This window comes from Muntiacus reevesi, chromosome 1 (assembly GCF_963930625.1).
Source record: "Muntiacus reevesi chromosome 1, mMunRee1.1, whole genome shotgun sequence".
Lineage (NCBI taxonomy): Eukaryota > Metazoa > Chordata > Mammalia > Artiodactyla > Cervidae > Muntiacus > Muntiacus reevesi.
In genome coordinates, this window is record NC_089249.1 from 272,438,193 (window position 1) to 272,456,111 (window position 17,919).

Here is a 17,919-nt window from a genome sequence, read left to right on the forward strand (position 1 = left end):
AGGTTAAAGCGGTATTCAACTGCATGCATCCTCAGGCCCTAAAATAATCAGTGCTCCTCAAACAGCAAACACCCAAATAAACAAATCAAGATGCATAATTCGATCCACTTTGATAGACAGCTTGATTAACTGATCCAGGAAGGCTAAAGAATCTTGCTGAGACGTGGATAGGAAGACAGCCCCAATATCATGATTTTCAGTCTAAGTGCTCTCTTTGCTGAAAATGAATGATTTAATGGGTTAAAAATAAAACCTGCACCAGGTCTTAAAGAACTTGTCCGCATTAGCATCTCCCAAGATTCAAAGGCCTCAGTACTCTCTGTACAGCCAGCTCCCCGCTTCCCTGGTGGGTACTCACGCTGGTGGAGGCAACTGCTTCCTGCACACTCTCCATAATGAATTCCTTGGTGATCCGGCGAGAGGGCAGCTCGTTGAAGAGGGAGTTGATTAGGGCCACTTTAGCTGCATCCCGTCTGGCCTCAGCTCTACTTAAGCAGCACTTAAGGAGGGAAGGAGAAAAGGAGTCATTAAAGAATCCGGCATCTCATCATTTCGCCCCAACCCAATGGGTCTCTGGACATTTATTTCTATTTATACATTTACTGTCTGCATGTATTCTTCCATAGCCGTTGCTAATCCCCTTGATGATCATGCAGACGTTCTTGCAGCCCCAGAACCCATGCAAATGTCTCGGTTAGTCTTGAAATGTTTTTCTCTTATTTCACAGTCACTGAATACCTATATATGAGAGGCTTTCACACTCAGTCAATAAATAATAACAAACGTAATCATGGCAACTGTTCTGTGCTCAGTGATTGCATTCATTACCAGGGCCCTCCTCAAATCTTTATTTCAGAGAAAAGAAAGTAAGGAACGAAGGAAAATGGGAGACACGTTTAACACGATAATTAAAAACATATATTCTGGAGTCAGACTCCTTGGGTTCCAAATCCAACTCTGGAACTCACTAGCTGAAAAACCAGGGACAAACTAGTCTTTCTGTGCCTCAATTTCCTCCTCTCTAAATGGGAATAATAGTGGTCCCTGTGTCGTAGGGTTGAGGATAGGCTCGATTCATTAATATAGAGAAAGCACTGAGAATACCCAGCACGTGGCAACACCCTGTACCACAGAGTGTTACTAAGTATCTCAGGCTTATGTTTTTTAACCTTCAGGTTAGGACCAAGTGACTGCTGTGAAAGATGGTTTGGGCTTTTTTTCCTTAGTGTTGGATGGCAATCTATAAGCCTTTCAGGTAGCTTCAGGCAGCAAAGCCCTTCAAGCTTTAGACCTCTCTCAAGGTTTAGACCACCTGCATTAAACAAGGGGTGTGGAGACTGGCAGAGGTGCCTTTGCAATTATGGATTTGGCTGGAAATTTACAGGATACTGAATTCTGAGTCAGCAGTCTTTCACTAAAGCTTGGGTACCACCTCTTCCAGGAAACTTTCCCTGACCACTCCCAACTGCAGGCTGGGAGGAGCAGCATCCATAAGAGGCACACACCACACTGAAGGGTAACTGTCCATTAGCGCTCTGCCACCCAAGCATGGGCTGTGAGCAACCTAAGGACGGAGCCTTTGACTTTCTGTCTTTGCACCTGCAACATAGTTTGTTGAATGGATAATTGAATATAGCCTAGGAAATTGAAAGCACCCGTCACTAAAGCGCCTGACAAAGTATTTAAGAAATCCTCTTAAAGAAGAGAATTTAAGATATACACTTATTCATTTTAAAAAGTCCCATTTCAACATACCCTTTATTGTATCCATAATCCAGTAATAGAAAAATATACTAATATGTGAATTGCAGAGGGGAAAATTGGCCTTTTAGTTCAGGCGCTTTGAGAGTACTAGTTTTGCCCGAGTGTAGGGTGTGTTTATTATTCTTTGGAAAATCAGTTCCCCGTTAAAAAGCAAACAAAGTTTTTGCAATATTACCTGACATCTGTAAAATCAGCTCATTTTAACAAGAATTTGCTGTATGAAACATATAACAATGCCACCGGGGTTTTAGAATTTAGAGAATTAGATTCAGATCTGGGCACTCTTACGAAACTTTATATAACTTTCTATCTAAATAATAGCAATTTAAACCATCTTTCATAGAGCGAGACCTAGTAAACACTACTCAGATAAAAGAAGCTATCTATTTTAAATAAGACCAGCTAAGTACTAGATCAAAGGCGCCACATACATTTACAACCAAATGGCACTGCTTCTGAGATCAAAGTGTTGCAGGGCTGAGAGAACAGAGACAGCCTTTACCCAGAAAGCATGGAAAAGGACTCCGAGACTTAACCAGAATCGAGATTTTTTCAAGCAGACACATGTCTTTACTTATTTGATTGCTTCAATGTACAGAATCTTTGGTTAAAATCGGGGAGAAAGTGTACCAATTAATAAGTACATAAAATAAAATAAATTCTGAGCCATCAAAGGCTTTCCTTGCTATTGTTCTTTGCATTTCTGAAAGACAAGTGCTTCAAAATGTGTATAATGTTAACCAGCCGCTTTCTTTTAAATTTTGGAGCTACAAATCTGAGCCAGTAAAACTGCATATTTTTCTTTAGGGATCTTTTAGTGGGAACTCTCAAACCATAAGGACCTGTGTTTGGACAAGAAATTTGGCCAAAAGCAATCTACTTGGCAAATCTAAGTCAGACTGTGGATTCTGTTGTAAGAACAGGCACTGTGAGAGTTACCATCAAACAGTGGGAAATGCTGCAAGAAAATAAAATATGGTAAGTGACAGAATGTTTTATCGATGTGTCCAAACTGGTCGTCAAAGACATCATTTGGGGAGTGAATGAACTATGATGTTATTTCAAAGCAACTTCCTGCTGGGATTGGACTCCCCAGGTTGTATGGTTTATTCTTGCTGTTTGTCAGCCAGACCCCAATCATAAATACAGATTTGTAAACCATGACTTATCCGCTAACCATTCTTACTTGTTAACACAGAGAGACAACTTCTATCCTTTGCACTTTGTGAAAGTGCAGGGCTGGAATATTTAATAGTCAAGATTTTACTCAAGTCAGCTGTGGATTTCTTTAGCATGTGGAGCCACATGTTTTTCAAGTGGCTAGAAGACCCCACTCAGACATTTATCTTGATGCTTGGATGCCTTTCATTTGCCGGTAGATTATAAACCACTATAATCATTTCAAAGCTTCTCAGCTCTAAAATTAAAGCAAAAAAAAAAGAAAGAAGGAGCATCTGTGGCATTGCTCAGGAAAACTATTTAAAGGTGGGGGTAGCCAGCCTCTGAGAAAACCCCCAGCGATCTCTGCCTCCTGGTATTCACATACTTGTGCATGCTGTACAGAGTTGGTCTCTGTAACCAACAGAATACAGCAGAAGCTATGGTATGTCACATTTAATATTATGTTATAAAAGGCACTGTGGTCCTTCCTGGTCACACTTGCTTTCTCTTTAGGAAGAGTCAGCTGCTGTGTTGTGAGTAGTCCTACTGAAGTGTACACATGCTAAGGATCTAACTAACTCCTACTGCCAACAGCCTTCTGAGGGAGATTGAAGCTGATCCTCCAAACCCCATCAAGCCTTTAGATGACTGTGGCTCCAGGCTTGACTGCAACCTCTGGGAGACCCTGGGCCAGAACTACCCAACCAAGCGGCTTCCAGATCCCTGATCCTCAGAAAGAGTGTGAGACAACGAGAAGTTTTGTGGCCGTCTGTTGCCCAGCCACAGATAGCTAACACAAAAGCTTTGCTCCCATCAGGTAATTGGGAACTCCTTCAACCCACTTTTGAGATCTGTCTGTCTTAGTTGCTCAGTCGTGTCTGACTCTTTGCAGCCCCATGGACTGTAGCCCACCAGGCTCCTCTGCCCATGGGATTTTCCAGGCAAGAATACTGGAGTGGGTTGCCATTTCCTTGAGGCAGAGCTCACTAATAGTAATCCTTGTTGCTGGGTGCTGAGCTAAACTGTTCCAGGTGGCGCTAGTGGTAAAGAACCCACCTACCAACGCAGGAGACATAAGAGATATGGGTTTGAGTCCTGGTCTGGGAGATCCCCTAGAGGAAGAAATGGCAACCCACTCCAATATTCTTGCCTAGGAAATGTTATGGACAGAGGAGCCTGGCAGGCTATAGTCCATGGGGTCCCAAAGAGTTGGACACAACTGAAGGGACTTGGCACGCACACACAAGCTAAGTGTTTTATGTCGATTGTCACATTTAGTTATCACCACAATCCTGTAAGGTTTATTTTGTTGTTATCCTTACTTTGCCCTTGAGAACACAGAGGTTACATAGCACAAGGTCACACAACTTAAAAAATTATCAAAGCAAGATTAAGCCCCCTGTCTGTCAGACTTGAGAGCCCAGATTTTTAACCACAATACTATTTTGCTTGTCACAGAAATGGTCACCCACCTTGGAATAGAGAAGAGATATAATTTGGCTAAAGTCTCCCAGCATTCCCCAAATCAGTATAGATAGTACTTTAGCCCAAGCTAAATACGTGCTACTGCATGGATCGTGTTGACATAAGATTCCAAGAATATCTCCTCCCACTCCCACATGATGAACTCAACTTCTTTTAAAAGAAAAGGCCAAGGAAGAAGCAGTGTAGTGTCTCAAGAAACTGTGCTCAGTGATGAAGGCATGTGCTAACACTTATATTAATATCATCTTCTCTCCTATATCCTTTTGGTTCTTTTCTTCACCTGGACTGTAGGGATAAGGAAAATGGAGAAAGACCAGCTGTGACTAGAACAGGAGATCAACTGTTAGCCCCTGTTAGAATTTTCTTGTGCAGTCTGGAATTGTTCTCTTGATTAAGAATGGAGCCAAGAGACTTGAGAGTTTTACCACACAAATTTTAAGGGTTTTACCTCAACAACTTTAAGATATATTTGGTAACCCTTCAAGAGCAAAAAGTCATTTAAATTAAACTTCTCCAGCTCCACCGGATGAGAAATTCTCCCAAGACCAGCTCCTTCTGGCTCTTTATTTTATTTTGGATGTGAGATCATTGACAAGCTACTAGGAGCCCATAGGGTATGTTATAAAGACCATTGCTAAGCCTTGGCCAGCAGTCCAAACCGAAAATTCGAAACCTTTAGTTTTCATGGTAAGATCACCTGGGGAACTTGATAACATGCACATTCCCAGTCAGAGTCTCTTCAGATGGACCGCAGTGAGGGTCTGCATTTTAACAAGCTTTCCAGGTGATTCTGGGGCAGGTGGATCCAGGACTATCCTTAGAGGAATGTTGCTCTAGCTTCTGTCCATTCTGTGTCTCAATTCTAATCAGCAGAGTCAGAACCAGGTTTTGTGTGGGACCTGAAGCTTACACAGTTTGAGGGATTTTGTATGAGAAAAGCAATAAGAAATCACACATTTTAAAAACTTGGCTGTGAATTTGCAGTAACCTATGCAGCAGAAGTTTCACTGACTTCATGGTTGAGAGGGAGAACAGTCTCTGGCCACTACCGTATGTGGAGCTTTCCACTTCACACCAACTGATTCTCTTATGCCAGCTGGGTATGCTGCAGCTCAGTTCAGGTCAGTTCAGTCGCTCAGTCGTGTCCGACTCTTTGTGACCCCATGAACCGCAGCACGCCAGGCCTCCCTGTCCATCACCAGCTCCCAGAGTCCACCCAAACCCACATCCATTGAGTCGGTGATGCCATCCAGCCATCTCATCCTCTGTGGTCCCCTTCTCCTCCTACCCCCAATCTTTCCCAGCATCAGGGTCTTTTCCAGTCAGTCTGCTCTTCGCATCAGGAGGCCAAACTGGAGTTTCAGCTTCAACATCAGTCCTTCCAGTGAACACCCAGGACTGATCTCCTTTAGGATGAACTGGTTGACTCTCCTTGCGGTCCAGGGGACTCCCAAGGGTCTTCTCCAACACCACAGTTCAAAAGCATCAATTCTTCAGCGCTCAGCTTTCTTTATAGTCCAACTCTCACATCCATACATGACCACTGGAAAAACCATAGCCTTGATCAGACGGACCTTTGTTGACAAAGTGATGTCTCTGCTTTTTAATATGCTGTCTAGGTTGCGTATGCTACAGTTTAACTTAATTCTGAAACTGTCCACCTGGAGACAGCATCCGATTCCACAGATGGCTCTGTCCTACCAGATGACCCCACTTCAGACACCAATCACAAGTCCAGGCTGTCCCCTGTGTTTCTGATCAAACTGCTAAAAATGACAGATTCCTACAACTCCTTCCTCAGCATCCATCATTTGCTAGAACAGTTCAGAGAACTCATAAAAATTAAGTACCTACTAGATTATTGATTTGTTATAAAAGGATACAACTCGGGAACAGTCAGAGAAAGATGCATAGAGCAAGGTGTGTGTGGAAAGACCCCGTGCTTCCACGCCTCCTCTCAGCACCACCAACCTAGAAGCTCTCTGAATCCCACCATTTAGGACTTGTATGGAGGTTTCATAACATAAGCGTGATTGATGAAATCTTTGGCCACTGGTGCATAAATCAATCTTTAGCTTCTCTCCCTTATCAGATCAGAGGTTGGGGCTGAAAATTCTAAACTTCTCATCATATGACTGGTTGCCTTAGCAACCAGGCCCCATCACTAGAAGCTTCCCCAAAAGCCACTTCATTAACATAAACTCAGATGTGGTATAACCCTTTATTTGTTATGAACACTAAAAGATACCTTTATCACTCTTATCGCTTAGGAAATCCTAGGGGTGTCAGGGGTTGTTGGGCAGGAGCCAAACCACATATATATTATGTCATTATGAATCTCAATATCGCAATAGTATATCCACTTCTGCTAACATGAAACAGCCTAATTTCTCACTAGAGAAATTACTTTTACAACAAAGTTAGGGACAGCAGCATTCAGGTTGAAAAAAAAAATCATTTATGACTGTTCTTCTAAAATTAAGACTTTAGGAAGTATATAGGCACTTCTAACTTAACTGAAGTCTCAATATTCCTTTTTACTCAGCAGTTCTTATTTCTTCATGATAATTTTTCATGTGTCATACTATACAACAGAAAAATTAAACCAAGATTTATTTGTGGGTCAGTGTGCTGTCCTGAAATAAAATGGTAGTTAGTCCATTTTTTAGGATGTACAGAAATTTTTTAAATTCCTTGAAATAAAATATTAGTAGTCATGTACACATTGTAAACAAAAATGCCTAGTAAGATACTAGTTTTATTGTTAATTATTGATAACAATAAAAATTGAAATTATTATAAGTGCATTACTACTCACAGAAACATTTTCCAGCCAGGATGACACAGTTTATATTCTGAATATTAACTTTCCTAGTATTCCTCATTTTATTAACAGTTTTTCCCATGCTTTGTCTTAGAACATGTATTGAGGGACTGTTTCTGGATACTAATATTTTTCTGTCCATACACCCCAACTATATGGCTTTTGAAAGAAAGTCTGTGGAAAGATATCAATATAAGTGACTTTTCTCCATCTTAAACAATAGACCTTTTAGAATTTTTCACGTTTGCATTTTAAAGACATCAAGAAAAATAAAAGTGTGCAGATCCCAAATCAACTTAGGTGCACTTTATTCTGTGCCTGCCAGTGGTAGCTGAGGAGCTGAAAAGTGGTCGGTGAGGAGCAAGGTTTTTTGAAAAAGACCCGTCATGGATTATCCATTAGACAGACTGTGTCTACATGTAGACTCAGAGCTGAAGGCGCCATCTCTCTGGGGCCAACAGCAGGTCAGTGTCATTTAGTGGCATTTGCTCAATAGCACGTCTGACCCAAGGGACTCTCCCAAGCTGGGACTTTGCAGGTGGCAGAAGCAAATAAACGGACTCTGTGCGAGGTGAGAATTCTTGCCCAGATTTTTTAGGCTATCAAGTCTGTCATTCAGGTGGGGGGGGGCACTTGCTGGTGTGACTCGGAGTCCAAGTCTCAGCAAGCGACTTGCAGAGCTGGCGTGTATGGCCTGCCAGCTCTGGTCAGTGTCACCAACACCTCGGTTTCATCCTGACAGCAAGCCATCAGCACAAAGAATGCCACACAAACCAGGCCCTGATGCTAATTGTCCCCCTTTCAGCTCTTTAAGACCTTGACTGCCCTGGCCTAAGCATGAACATGTGCATGTGTTCCAATTTATCTAATTGTAGATATATTAGCTTTTTTTTTTTCTTTCTTTCCAGATGGTGATGAGAAAAAGGGCAACCGTTGAGACTCAATCACCCAAGTTAATATGGTGTCTCTTCCCCCGTAGGTCAGGCTGGCTGTAAATACATTGGGAACAATTTGGAGCTCTGTGTGTGCTGGGAATGGGGGGTGGTCTTTGCTAGGTGTGGGGGAAGGGGCTGGTCTGGGAGTCCAATTTTCAGGGAAAACTCACCCAGTTCCTGTCAACTGAAAGAAACGTTTCATGCACATGGTGGGTCAGAATGTTATTTTTATAATATAAACCACCTGGCCTCCTGGCCTCCTCCTCGTTTACCTCTGCTGCAAATGCTATTCTACACACATACCTAGACCCAGGTCCCTGGTAACTATTACAAAACCATGTTGTATTTTGCTCCTTGAGGTTTTTTTTTCTTTTCTTCTAATTCTTTTTTTTTTTTTTTTTCAAGTTAAGGTGAAGACAAGATGGATTGATCAGGGCTCAAAGTTTTGGTTTATTTTTACAGTTGCTTTGATGTAAAAGGACTTGGCTCTGATTGTGTGGAGAGAGATGCAGGGATGGGGTGGGGAAAGGTGAAGTCAGCCTTTCTTCCTCACTCAGCAACTCCTAAGACTGTGAGCATCTTTCTAAAGTTTAACAGCAAAGGCTGGGGAACCGCTCTGGAGATTGTCCCAAGTCTATTTACCTGGAGCCTTTCCCCAAGCGTTATCTTTCACTATATGTGGAGGTTCTATTAGGAACAGCCATATGTGAATATCTCTGTTTATTTTGCTTGATGAAAAAAAAAAAAATAAAGTTAGCAAAGAGTTCTGGGTAATAACCAGGTCTCATTAAAACAATATGCACTTCCAGTTTCACAGGCAAGCCATTAAAGCCTGGATCATTAGCTGACATATGACTTTCAAATGGGAAGGGGTTTTAACTAATCTTCCTATCTTTGAGTCTCATTAGTTGCCAAACAGGATGCTTTCCTGTGGAGATTTCTACCAGGAAATACCTCCTTTAGAAGTTAAGTTACATTGCATAGCATGTCGTGCGTCAAGGTATACAAATCTAGTGACAGAGAAGAGGTCATGGCTGATTTCAAACAGTAATAGTTGACATTAAAACAGCATTAGTGCAAGGCAGTAGTCTCAATTTTATGGCAGGAACTAAATCTTTCTTTGGAGCATGGAATGTTAAGGCTAGGCCTTATTTAATAATCAGTAAAAAGAGAACATTACAATTCCATTTAGCCATGACTATGAATTAATCAAATTTTCTCCTAGCCCTTCTCTCTTGGGAAAAATTTAATTTTATAAACTTAGTTCATTGTGATTTAATACTTTAAAACAAAAAGAAGGATCATGCAACCTATGAAAGTCTAAAACATGTTCTATATTTGATAGTAAAGTCCGTCTATTGCCTTAAAAATGTTGTTCAGTTGCTGTCATGTCCAACTCTTTGTGACCCCATGGACTGCAGCATGCCAGGCTTCCTGTTCTTCACTATCTCCCAGAGTTTGCTCAAACTCATGCTTGTTCAGTCACTGATGTCACCCAACCATCTCATTCTCTGTTGCCCTCTTCTCCTCTGCCCTCAATCTTTCCCAGCATCAGGGTTTTTTGTTTTTTTTTTTTTTCCAATGAGTAAGCTCTTCGCATCACGTGGCCAAAGTATTGAAGCTTCAGCATCAGTCCTTCCAATGACTACTCAGAGTTGGTTTCCTTTAGGGATTGACTGGTTGGATCTCCTTCCTGTCCAAGAGACTCTCAAGAGTCTCCTCCAGCATCACACTTTGAAAGCATCAGCTCTTTGGCACTCAACCTTCTTTATGGGTGGTGGCATTGAGTAAAGCACATGTTCCAGAGTCAGGGGAGGACTTGAATCCTAGCCCTGAAGATGTAGAAGTGTGCTTTTAGGTGCTCCATTTACTCTTTTTGAGTCTTAATTTCATCATATATACTTTTGGGGAGGGGTGTGGACTAGAGATACTATAGGCCTAAAAATAACTGAAACAAATGAAACACACCTATCCTTCTTCTGGGTAGTATGTACCTTGGGAAGGCAGTTTTTCCACATGACTGGCTGTAGAAAAGTAGTCTTTCCAGGCAAAGGCTTTGGTGTGAAAACCAACTGGCATAAAAATGGAAGGCCTCTCAGAGACAGTGCTTTGGAAGAAGTTCATCTGCTCTGAGTGTTTTCCCACTTACTTCTCAACTGTGTGTGACCTTGTTACACAATGCCAAATACTGGTTGAAAATGAAAAGAAAAGAAAAAAAAATCCATCAACAGATTTTTTAATGGAAAAATTAAATGTCTCAATTTTATGTGGTGCTTGGCATGATACAAAAAACCCAAGTACCACAAAATAGGTGAAAAAAAAGTATGGTACCACAGTGAATTAGCATTCTAAACTTCAAATAAATTACACTATCACATCAGTGTTTTAGCCAGGGGATACATTTTTTATACAATCAAAACTCATATACATAAATAATCACATGGTGTAGTATTATACTCAAAAGAATTTTTACTTTTTATTCCAAATAAGAATAAAATTCTATAACCCAAATCATTCTAGCAGACTATAGGGAAGACTATGTCACTGGCTTGAAAACAAAAACTTGAATCACAAAACTTTTAATCAAATATAAAATAAGAGAAAATACTCAATTAAGTTCCCCCTTTCAGATTTGGAAACAAAAACAGCTGCTGAAACAATGAGTGGCTTTCCTTCTGAGTTCATCAAGAGGGGAGCCAGACGTTGAGCTGATGGCTCTTGTGTTGCTCTTATTGTAAAAAATGGAAATTATTGCAAGTTTTCATGGTCATGATATGTGGCTAGGGAAGGATTAACGGCCTAGACAAAAATGGCATGGAGAGAATACATCCAAAATGCATGAATTCGTACTTAATGCCTGCAGTATTAGAAGATAGTTTCTTTTATAAAATAATCACTAATGTGTTTCAGTATAACTTTCTAAAAGAAAAATAGTTTAGTAACAATTGATTGTTTTATTTATTGTTTAGAAATTAAAAAACAAATCGTATTTTCACTTCTCTTTTTCTATAGCAAAGTAGTTTATGAAGGCATGGTTAAAAGGCAGATTTATGGTTGATTTATCTCCCTCTGGCTCTCTGTTTTTTGGGGGGTTGTGGCATCAAAACTAACTGAAAATTCTTCAATTAGTCTTCCTGGACACAAGCCTCCCATTTACTTCAGTGGGAGGTTTCTTTGCATAAAACCAGTGGTTTGTGTCCACCAGAGCCTTTTGATTGCTTTCCTTTGATTAATCAGAAGACTAAGCTCAGTCTGAATACCGCTTTTCTAAAGAATGAATGGGCATAATCTCTTAGAGCTTTCATGAACCAGAAGGATTAATCCTGCAATCCAGTCCCATACTCCACTTCAAGTATTTTCAATTACTTGGCACCATTGGAGGTGACGTCCACGGCTCAGTAAGAAGGCTACTGCTGGCATAATGATTTCTCCATGTCCCAGCACATGGTCTTGGCGTTAATAATCCATCGTGAAATGATTTGCAATGCACAAGGGTGACATTTGATTACGTGAGAGGCATTGCAGGAATGAGCATTTAGGCTCTCACAGACCAACTGCTAGCAAAAATATGATGAAATGTTATGCAGTGAAAATAGCATTTAAGATGGTTTCTGAACAAACCAAGAAAAGTGTAAGGACATTGCTTTTGGAGAAATTTTCTTTTTCTCTTTTTTCCTTCCTGGTTCTCCTTTCTCAAATCACATTTCTGGGGGCCAAATGGGTTAAGATTTGGCAGCCAATCACCCAAGCACATTTTCAAAACGTATTTGATTCAGGAAATTCTGGATCTTTTAAAGCAAGGATGTTAACAATCCTCCTGAGAACCTTAAAATATGATGGTTTAAACATAAGGAAAAGGAAACCCTGAAATGATCAGAGAAATCACCAAGAGGCCACCTTGCTGAAGAGTTTAGTTTTTAAAATTTGGTTTCCTATTTTTCAGAGACCACAAGGAAGATGGTAAATTTACTACATATGGAAAGTCTTACCATTTGGGATAGAAATTTATGGGATGATTGGGAAATTCATCGCTCTCAAGGCAGCAAATACAAAAACAAAGCATTAAAATTTCTTAGACTTACATCCTCTAGATCCATTCACAGATCTGTCAAATGTATTATATTCTAAGTACATTATTATAAATGTAGTTATTACATATGAACAAAGATAACACATCCCTGGGTGTGAGTATGGCCGAATCTTGGTTATGTGAGATTGTGGGCGGAGGAAAAGTTACTTTGCATAAATGAAATTCAGAAAGAATTAGAAGGTTTTTTTTTTTTTTTTTTTTTTAACCAATAAGTTCAAATTAACCCACTTTACAAACTAATCACAGACAGGAACACAATAATATCAGCTGATTTTAATGTTACTGATTTTTCCTTCCTAGCCCACCATCTTGCAGAGTTAGGTGAAATACCTTAGTTGATGTATTATGTTGTATATAATAGTATATACTGTTTTGTATATCAGTCAATAGTGATAATATTCTAAAAAAAAGGACAAATATAAATGTCATTGATTTTTTGGATTTGTTATTCATCATTTAGCTGTTCATTCAACTTCCCTGGTGGCTCAGATGGTAAAGAATCTGCCTGCAATGCAGGAGACCTGAGTTTGATTCCTGGGTTGAGAAGACACCATGGAGAAGGGAATGGCTACCCACTCCAGTATTCTTGTCTGGAGAATTCCATGGACAGAGGAGCCTAGCTGGGCTACAGTTCATGAGATTGCAAAGAGTCGGACACGACTGAGCAACTATCACTTTTTTCCTTTTCAATGACATTTATTAGGCACTTACTATATACAAAACACAGTAGTTGACATTTTAGAGATATAAGGATAGAGACTCTGTCCCTGAGGCACTTACATTCTATTATGGAGGCAGAACATGCACATAAGTAGCTGTTGTTGCTACTTAGTCACCAAGTCATGTCCCACTCCTTTGTGACCCTATAGGTTGTAGCCCACCAGGCCCTTCCGTCCATGGGATTTTCCAGGCAAGAACACTGAAGTGGGTTGCCATTTCCTTCTCCAGGGGATCTTCCTGACCCAGGGATTAAACTCAATCTCTTGCATTGTAGGCAGATTCTCTACTGCTGAGCCTACAGGGAAGCCCCATAAGTAGCATAAGGTAAAAAACATTAAATACTAGAAAAGCAACAAGGATAACTCCTTTGGAAAATCAGAGGAGGTAGAGACTTCTAATAGGAAGATTCAGGGAAAATTCATGGAGAACATGGTATCTGAGTGAAGTCTGGGAAGATAGGCAGGGTTTAGACATGAAGAGAAGGTGGCGATAGCACTTCATAAGTAGGTCACACTCACATGTGTCTTTCGTATTTATCTTTTCAAAGATATAGTTTTTTATTTTGTTGACCAGGTTTGACAGTTTTGGCCCTATTTCATATCAGATCCCCCAAAGGTATCCTGCATATAAATCCAATCTACCTTAAAACAAAACAAAATCCCCCCAAACAGTGAAATCAATGACGAAAGTCCTTTGATCCATGAACAGAATGCTGTTGCGAAGTCTCATACAGTCACAGAGCTGTGTAACTTTTGTTATGAACTTGCTAGGAATATGGTGGGCCATTTCAACATGAAAATCTGTGCTTCTTTAACTCAAAGAAATTTTCTTTGTATTTCTTTGTATTAATACAAATTCTCTTTGTATTTATTTCTTAGTATATATTTTGTCCCCTTATTTCCTTTGTTTCTTTCTAGAACTCTTATTAGATTAATGTTTACCTCCAGGATTAGTCCCGTATTTCCTGTCTTGTCTTCTTTCCATATCTTTGTCTTTTTGCTCTAAGTTCCAGAAAATTTACTTTGTTATTTAGTTTTCACTTTGTTATCCTTTATCAGTTTGGCTGTGATCTATGTCTACTCATCTGCTTACTCACTTTTTTTAATTGTTCTAATCTGGCGATTGCATTTAAAATTTCCTGTTTCTTGCTTGCATCTTTTTTCATAGCTATTTTAGGGATACTTATCTTTTCATAATTTTCTGAAGATACTTATTGTAACACTCTTTTAGGTACTCTGCTGTTTGAATTGTTTCTGTTCTTTTATTTGTTTGCTTTTTTTCTTTTGCTTTTCTTCAAATGTTTGGTGATCTTTAGTCCTTTGACATTCATGGACAAAAAAATAAAACCCAGTTTCATTTAAGCAGCTGGCACAACCTTGCTCTGTGGTTGACTAGGTCTGTTTTCTTAGCAGGCCTCCCCTGAATGGAAGTCTGATGCAAGCTCTGTGTGAGTGGGCAGCCTTCTCCTTGAATGCTCAGTGGTGGACCCGCAGACTCACAAGGATTAGAGAATCGTCTCCTCAGTCACTGCCTTTTTTTCCCCTCCCCTGTCCCTCATTCATGCCTAAGTGTCTAGGGTTACATCAAGTTCTGCTCTAAAGCTTCTAGACCACTTTCAAATCATCCTCATCAGGCAATTCACTTTCACTAGTCAGAGGTAAAAATCTACAGCTCAGAGCAGAAGGGGGCAAGACCCCACTGGCTGGCAGTGTCCGAAGTTTTGAAAGTAGTTCTTTAAAATTCCCCCATGCTACTGTCAGAGTAAGTCTTCTGAAACACGCTTGAATATATCTTGCACCTGCTCAGAATCTTTCAAGGGTTTTGATTTTATATAGAATAAAACCTGTTCTTCATTGCAAAGCATGAAGACACAGCTTGATGTGAGAGCCTAACCATCTTCTCCTACCATTTGCCTGCCACAGACACACTTAGGCTCCTCACATTCTGAAAATGCTTGTAGCTCTCTCATTCCATGCCTGTGAACAGTCTGTTCACTAGGCTGAGAATGTCATCTTGCCTTCACCAATTGGCAAAGACACCCTCAATTGCACATCTCCGTTTCTGATTGCTTCCTGTGAATTCTTTTTTGACTTTCCCTAGGCAGACATAGGGTTGTCGGTCTATTTATTAAACTACATCTTCCCTTCACTCCACAAAGGATTTGAAGTAATATAAAACAGATACATGGCAACAGGATGAAATAAAATGAATGAGGCACACCAGGTTCAAAGGGAGAGTAAAGGTAGAAATATAAATAATATCAAGTATGAGATTAGTCCTAAAAATTACATGATACAAAATTTTATAGATTTATACTACAAAGAGATATATTGAAATCTTGCCTCTAAACTTTTTAGTTGTCAAAGCTAAGAGGGGAAGTCGAGTTCTTCTGAGTTTCACATTGTCCGTAAACTGTAATTGAGGCATTTTTGCCAGCTGTTGAAAATTAAGAAAGTTTACTGCACCAAAGGGCTATTTACAAAGGTGACTGGTAAACTGAGAAGTTCTTACCTTTATGCCTTCATTGACCCTTGAATATAATGACGTAATTACTATAACTTTTTTTGTACATTTCTTTCGTCAAAGTATGGGCCATATATCCTCATTACTTGGCCCAGTGCTTGATATTTCCTAGTCACTCAGTGAGTATTTGTTGCACACACTGGATAATCAGAAGCTGATTGTTTGTACAAACAGTCTAGGGGTACAACTAGAAATGCATCATCATTTATACCCCTTTCATAAACATAATAAAGAGTTAGCCAGCTGGGAGAATCTTTAACTAATGATCAGATCAATACTTAGAATACCTCTATAATGAGATAAACACATTGCATGTACATCTCATATGACTCCCAACCAACCCCATGGGTATTATTCCCTATCTCAAAATCAGGGAAATAGATAGATATTTCCCCAAGGTCTACAGGTATTCGGAGCAGAACTTGGGATTAGCACAGGTGCCTGAACCCAGCCCTGTGACTCTCAACCATTGCTGTAGGTTCATGCTATGGTGTGTAGTAGATTGATTACTGTCTGATTACAAATTTCATGAACATGAAGACTTTCTACTGATGGAAAGGCCCTGATGGAAAGACTTTGCCCAAGTTCCTTTGTTCTGTAAGGCTTATTCCAACATGTTTGAGGGAAAAGGCAGCAGCTATCAGGCAAATAAAATGTTATAAAATTCGTTTTCCACAAAGCAATATCAGGGGATAGCCCCCTAATTAAAAAGTACTCAATTTAAAAACCAGAACCTCTGACCAATTTTTCTCTTATGTAATGCAATATGGCATAACTTTTTTTAATTACAACCAAGAAAACTTATGATGTTACCATTTTATAAAAAGGCTTACGCTATTTTACCTCAATCAGCTTTCACTGATCGATTTATGGTTTCTTACCTGAAAATTTCCAAAACAGCTTCCCCCTGGAAGGGTCACATAACTCACGTAGGGTGGTCCAGGAGATGGCAGTGACTCATAGACCACCACACCTTCACTGGGGAATGCAGCCCTCTGCTGCTGCTTGCTTTCCCAAAATTCCTGTAACATCGACACAACATTCACTGAAAAAGACAAGAAAAATAATCAGTAGTTAAGGATGGACATACCTTGGCAAAAACAATATTTTATTTGTGGGTTGGATCGTGTAACATGTCATTTCCAGTGTAAGGAAAACAGAGTATGTGTATGCTCTGGTGGGATGCTTTCAGATGTGAAAGAGGCAATTACTGTTTAACACAAATGTGTTTCATTTTTCATGAGCATGGCTGAAGGGGTTTGGCACCATAATTTTAATGACATTGCAGCATGTTAAAATTACAATTTAATTTTTTATATCAAATTTAAAAATCTCTTCCTTCTTTGAGAATTTTCCTTAAAAATTCTGTCTAGAGCTATGATTATCCATGAATCCCATTTCTCACAGATCCATAGACCTGCAAAGGAAAAGCTAAGTTCAGGGGTAAAAATACAAGCAACGAAACTTTCATTGGAACTCACCTATTATAAGATTTAAGAGGAGAAAAGCAGAGAGAAGAAAACTTTTTCATGCTCCTCTCCACCCTAATCTAAAGGAGAATGAGGGTAATTGTGTAATAAGCAAGAGGCTGGGGGGGAGGGGGGAAACTGTAAGTGAAACTAATAACATGGAAACCTTGTTAAGGACCACGTCTGTTAGATGACTTCAGAAAACATAGTAATGGCTATAGCCATGTGTTTTGGATTAAATGACCTGTGATAGCCTGCAGAAGTTCCAGATCAAATTAGGTTGGTTTGTTTATCCTCTACTGCAAATTGAATTGTGGAAATTAACAAGGATAATAGAATTGTAGCGGCAAAGGAGACCCTATAGGTCATGCAGGCGAAAGTCTGCTTGATGCAGGAATTCCTTGCACAGTTCCGCTGACAGCTGCTCATCTGGCCTGATTCTGAACATGTGGAAGGACCTGGTACTTGGCACATCTTAAGGTGGACCATCTCAAATGCTAATAGTTTTAACTATAAAAAGGTCCTTTTAGGGAGTGAGCTGGAATCTGCATTCCTATAAGGTTCATGCAAGTGGGCTATTTCTCATTTCTGGGACTCAGAGAAATTAATCAGTTAATCCCCATCTTCACAAGAAAACCCACTATGTACTTGAAGGTGGCATAGGAAATATGTTGTTTTTGCCTACCTGGCATTTGCTTTTCCTCTTTGTAGGAATAGCATAAAAGCTTTCTTTAAAGAACCACCTTTATTTCAATCATGTCTTCTCTAGGGCTGAAGGATGGATATTACAATCAAAGTCAGGTCACTTAGGGTCAATAATTTTTGTTGGGAATGGTGGAAGACTGGATTCTCCTTTTTCACTAGATTGTTGGGGGTATAGGAGAGAAAGGTGGTGCTGCCTAGGCAAGGGGGAAATCACGGCTGAAAAGAAAATCAGTATAGAGAAGG

At 39.9% G+C, this 17,919-nt stretch overlaps 1 protein-coding gene across 1 annotated transcript in view; it reads right to left on the reverse strand.

The window, feature by feature from the left end:
- Positions 1-17,919, reverse strand: part of LIX1 (limb and CNS expressed 1) — a 49,198-nt gene that overhangs the window by 13,804 nt on the left and 17,475 nt on the right. The window contains exons 2-3 of the mRNA XM_065936883.1: positions 16,384-16,547; positions 359-499 (exon numbers count right to left, since the gene is read on the reverse strand). Of these exons, the coding sequence (XP_065792955.1) occupies positions 359-499; positions 16,384-16,547 (305 nt within the window). The remainder of the gene's footprint in view (positions 1-358; positions 500-16,383; positions 16,548-17,919) is intronic.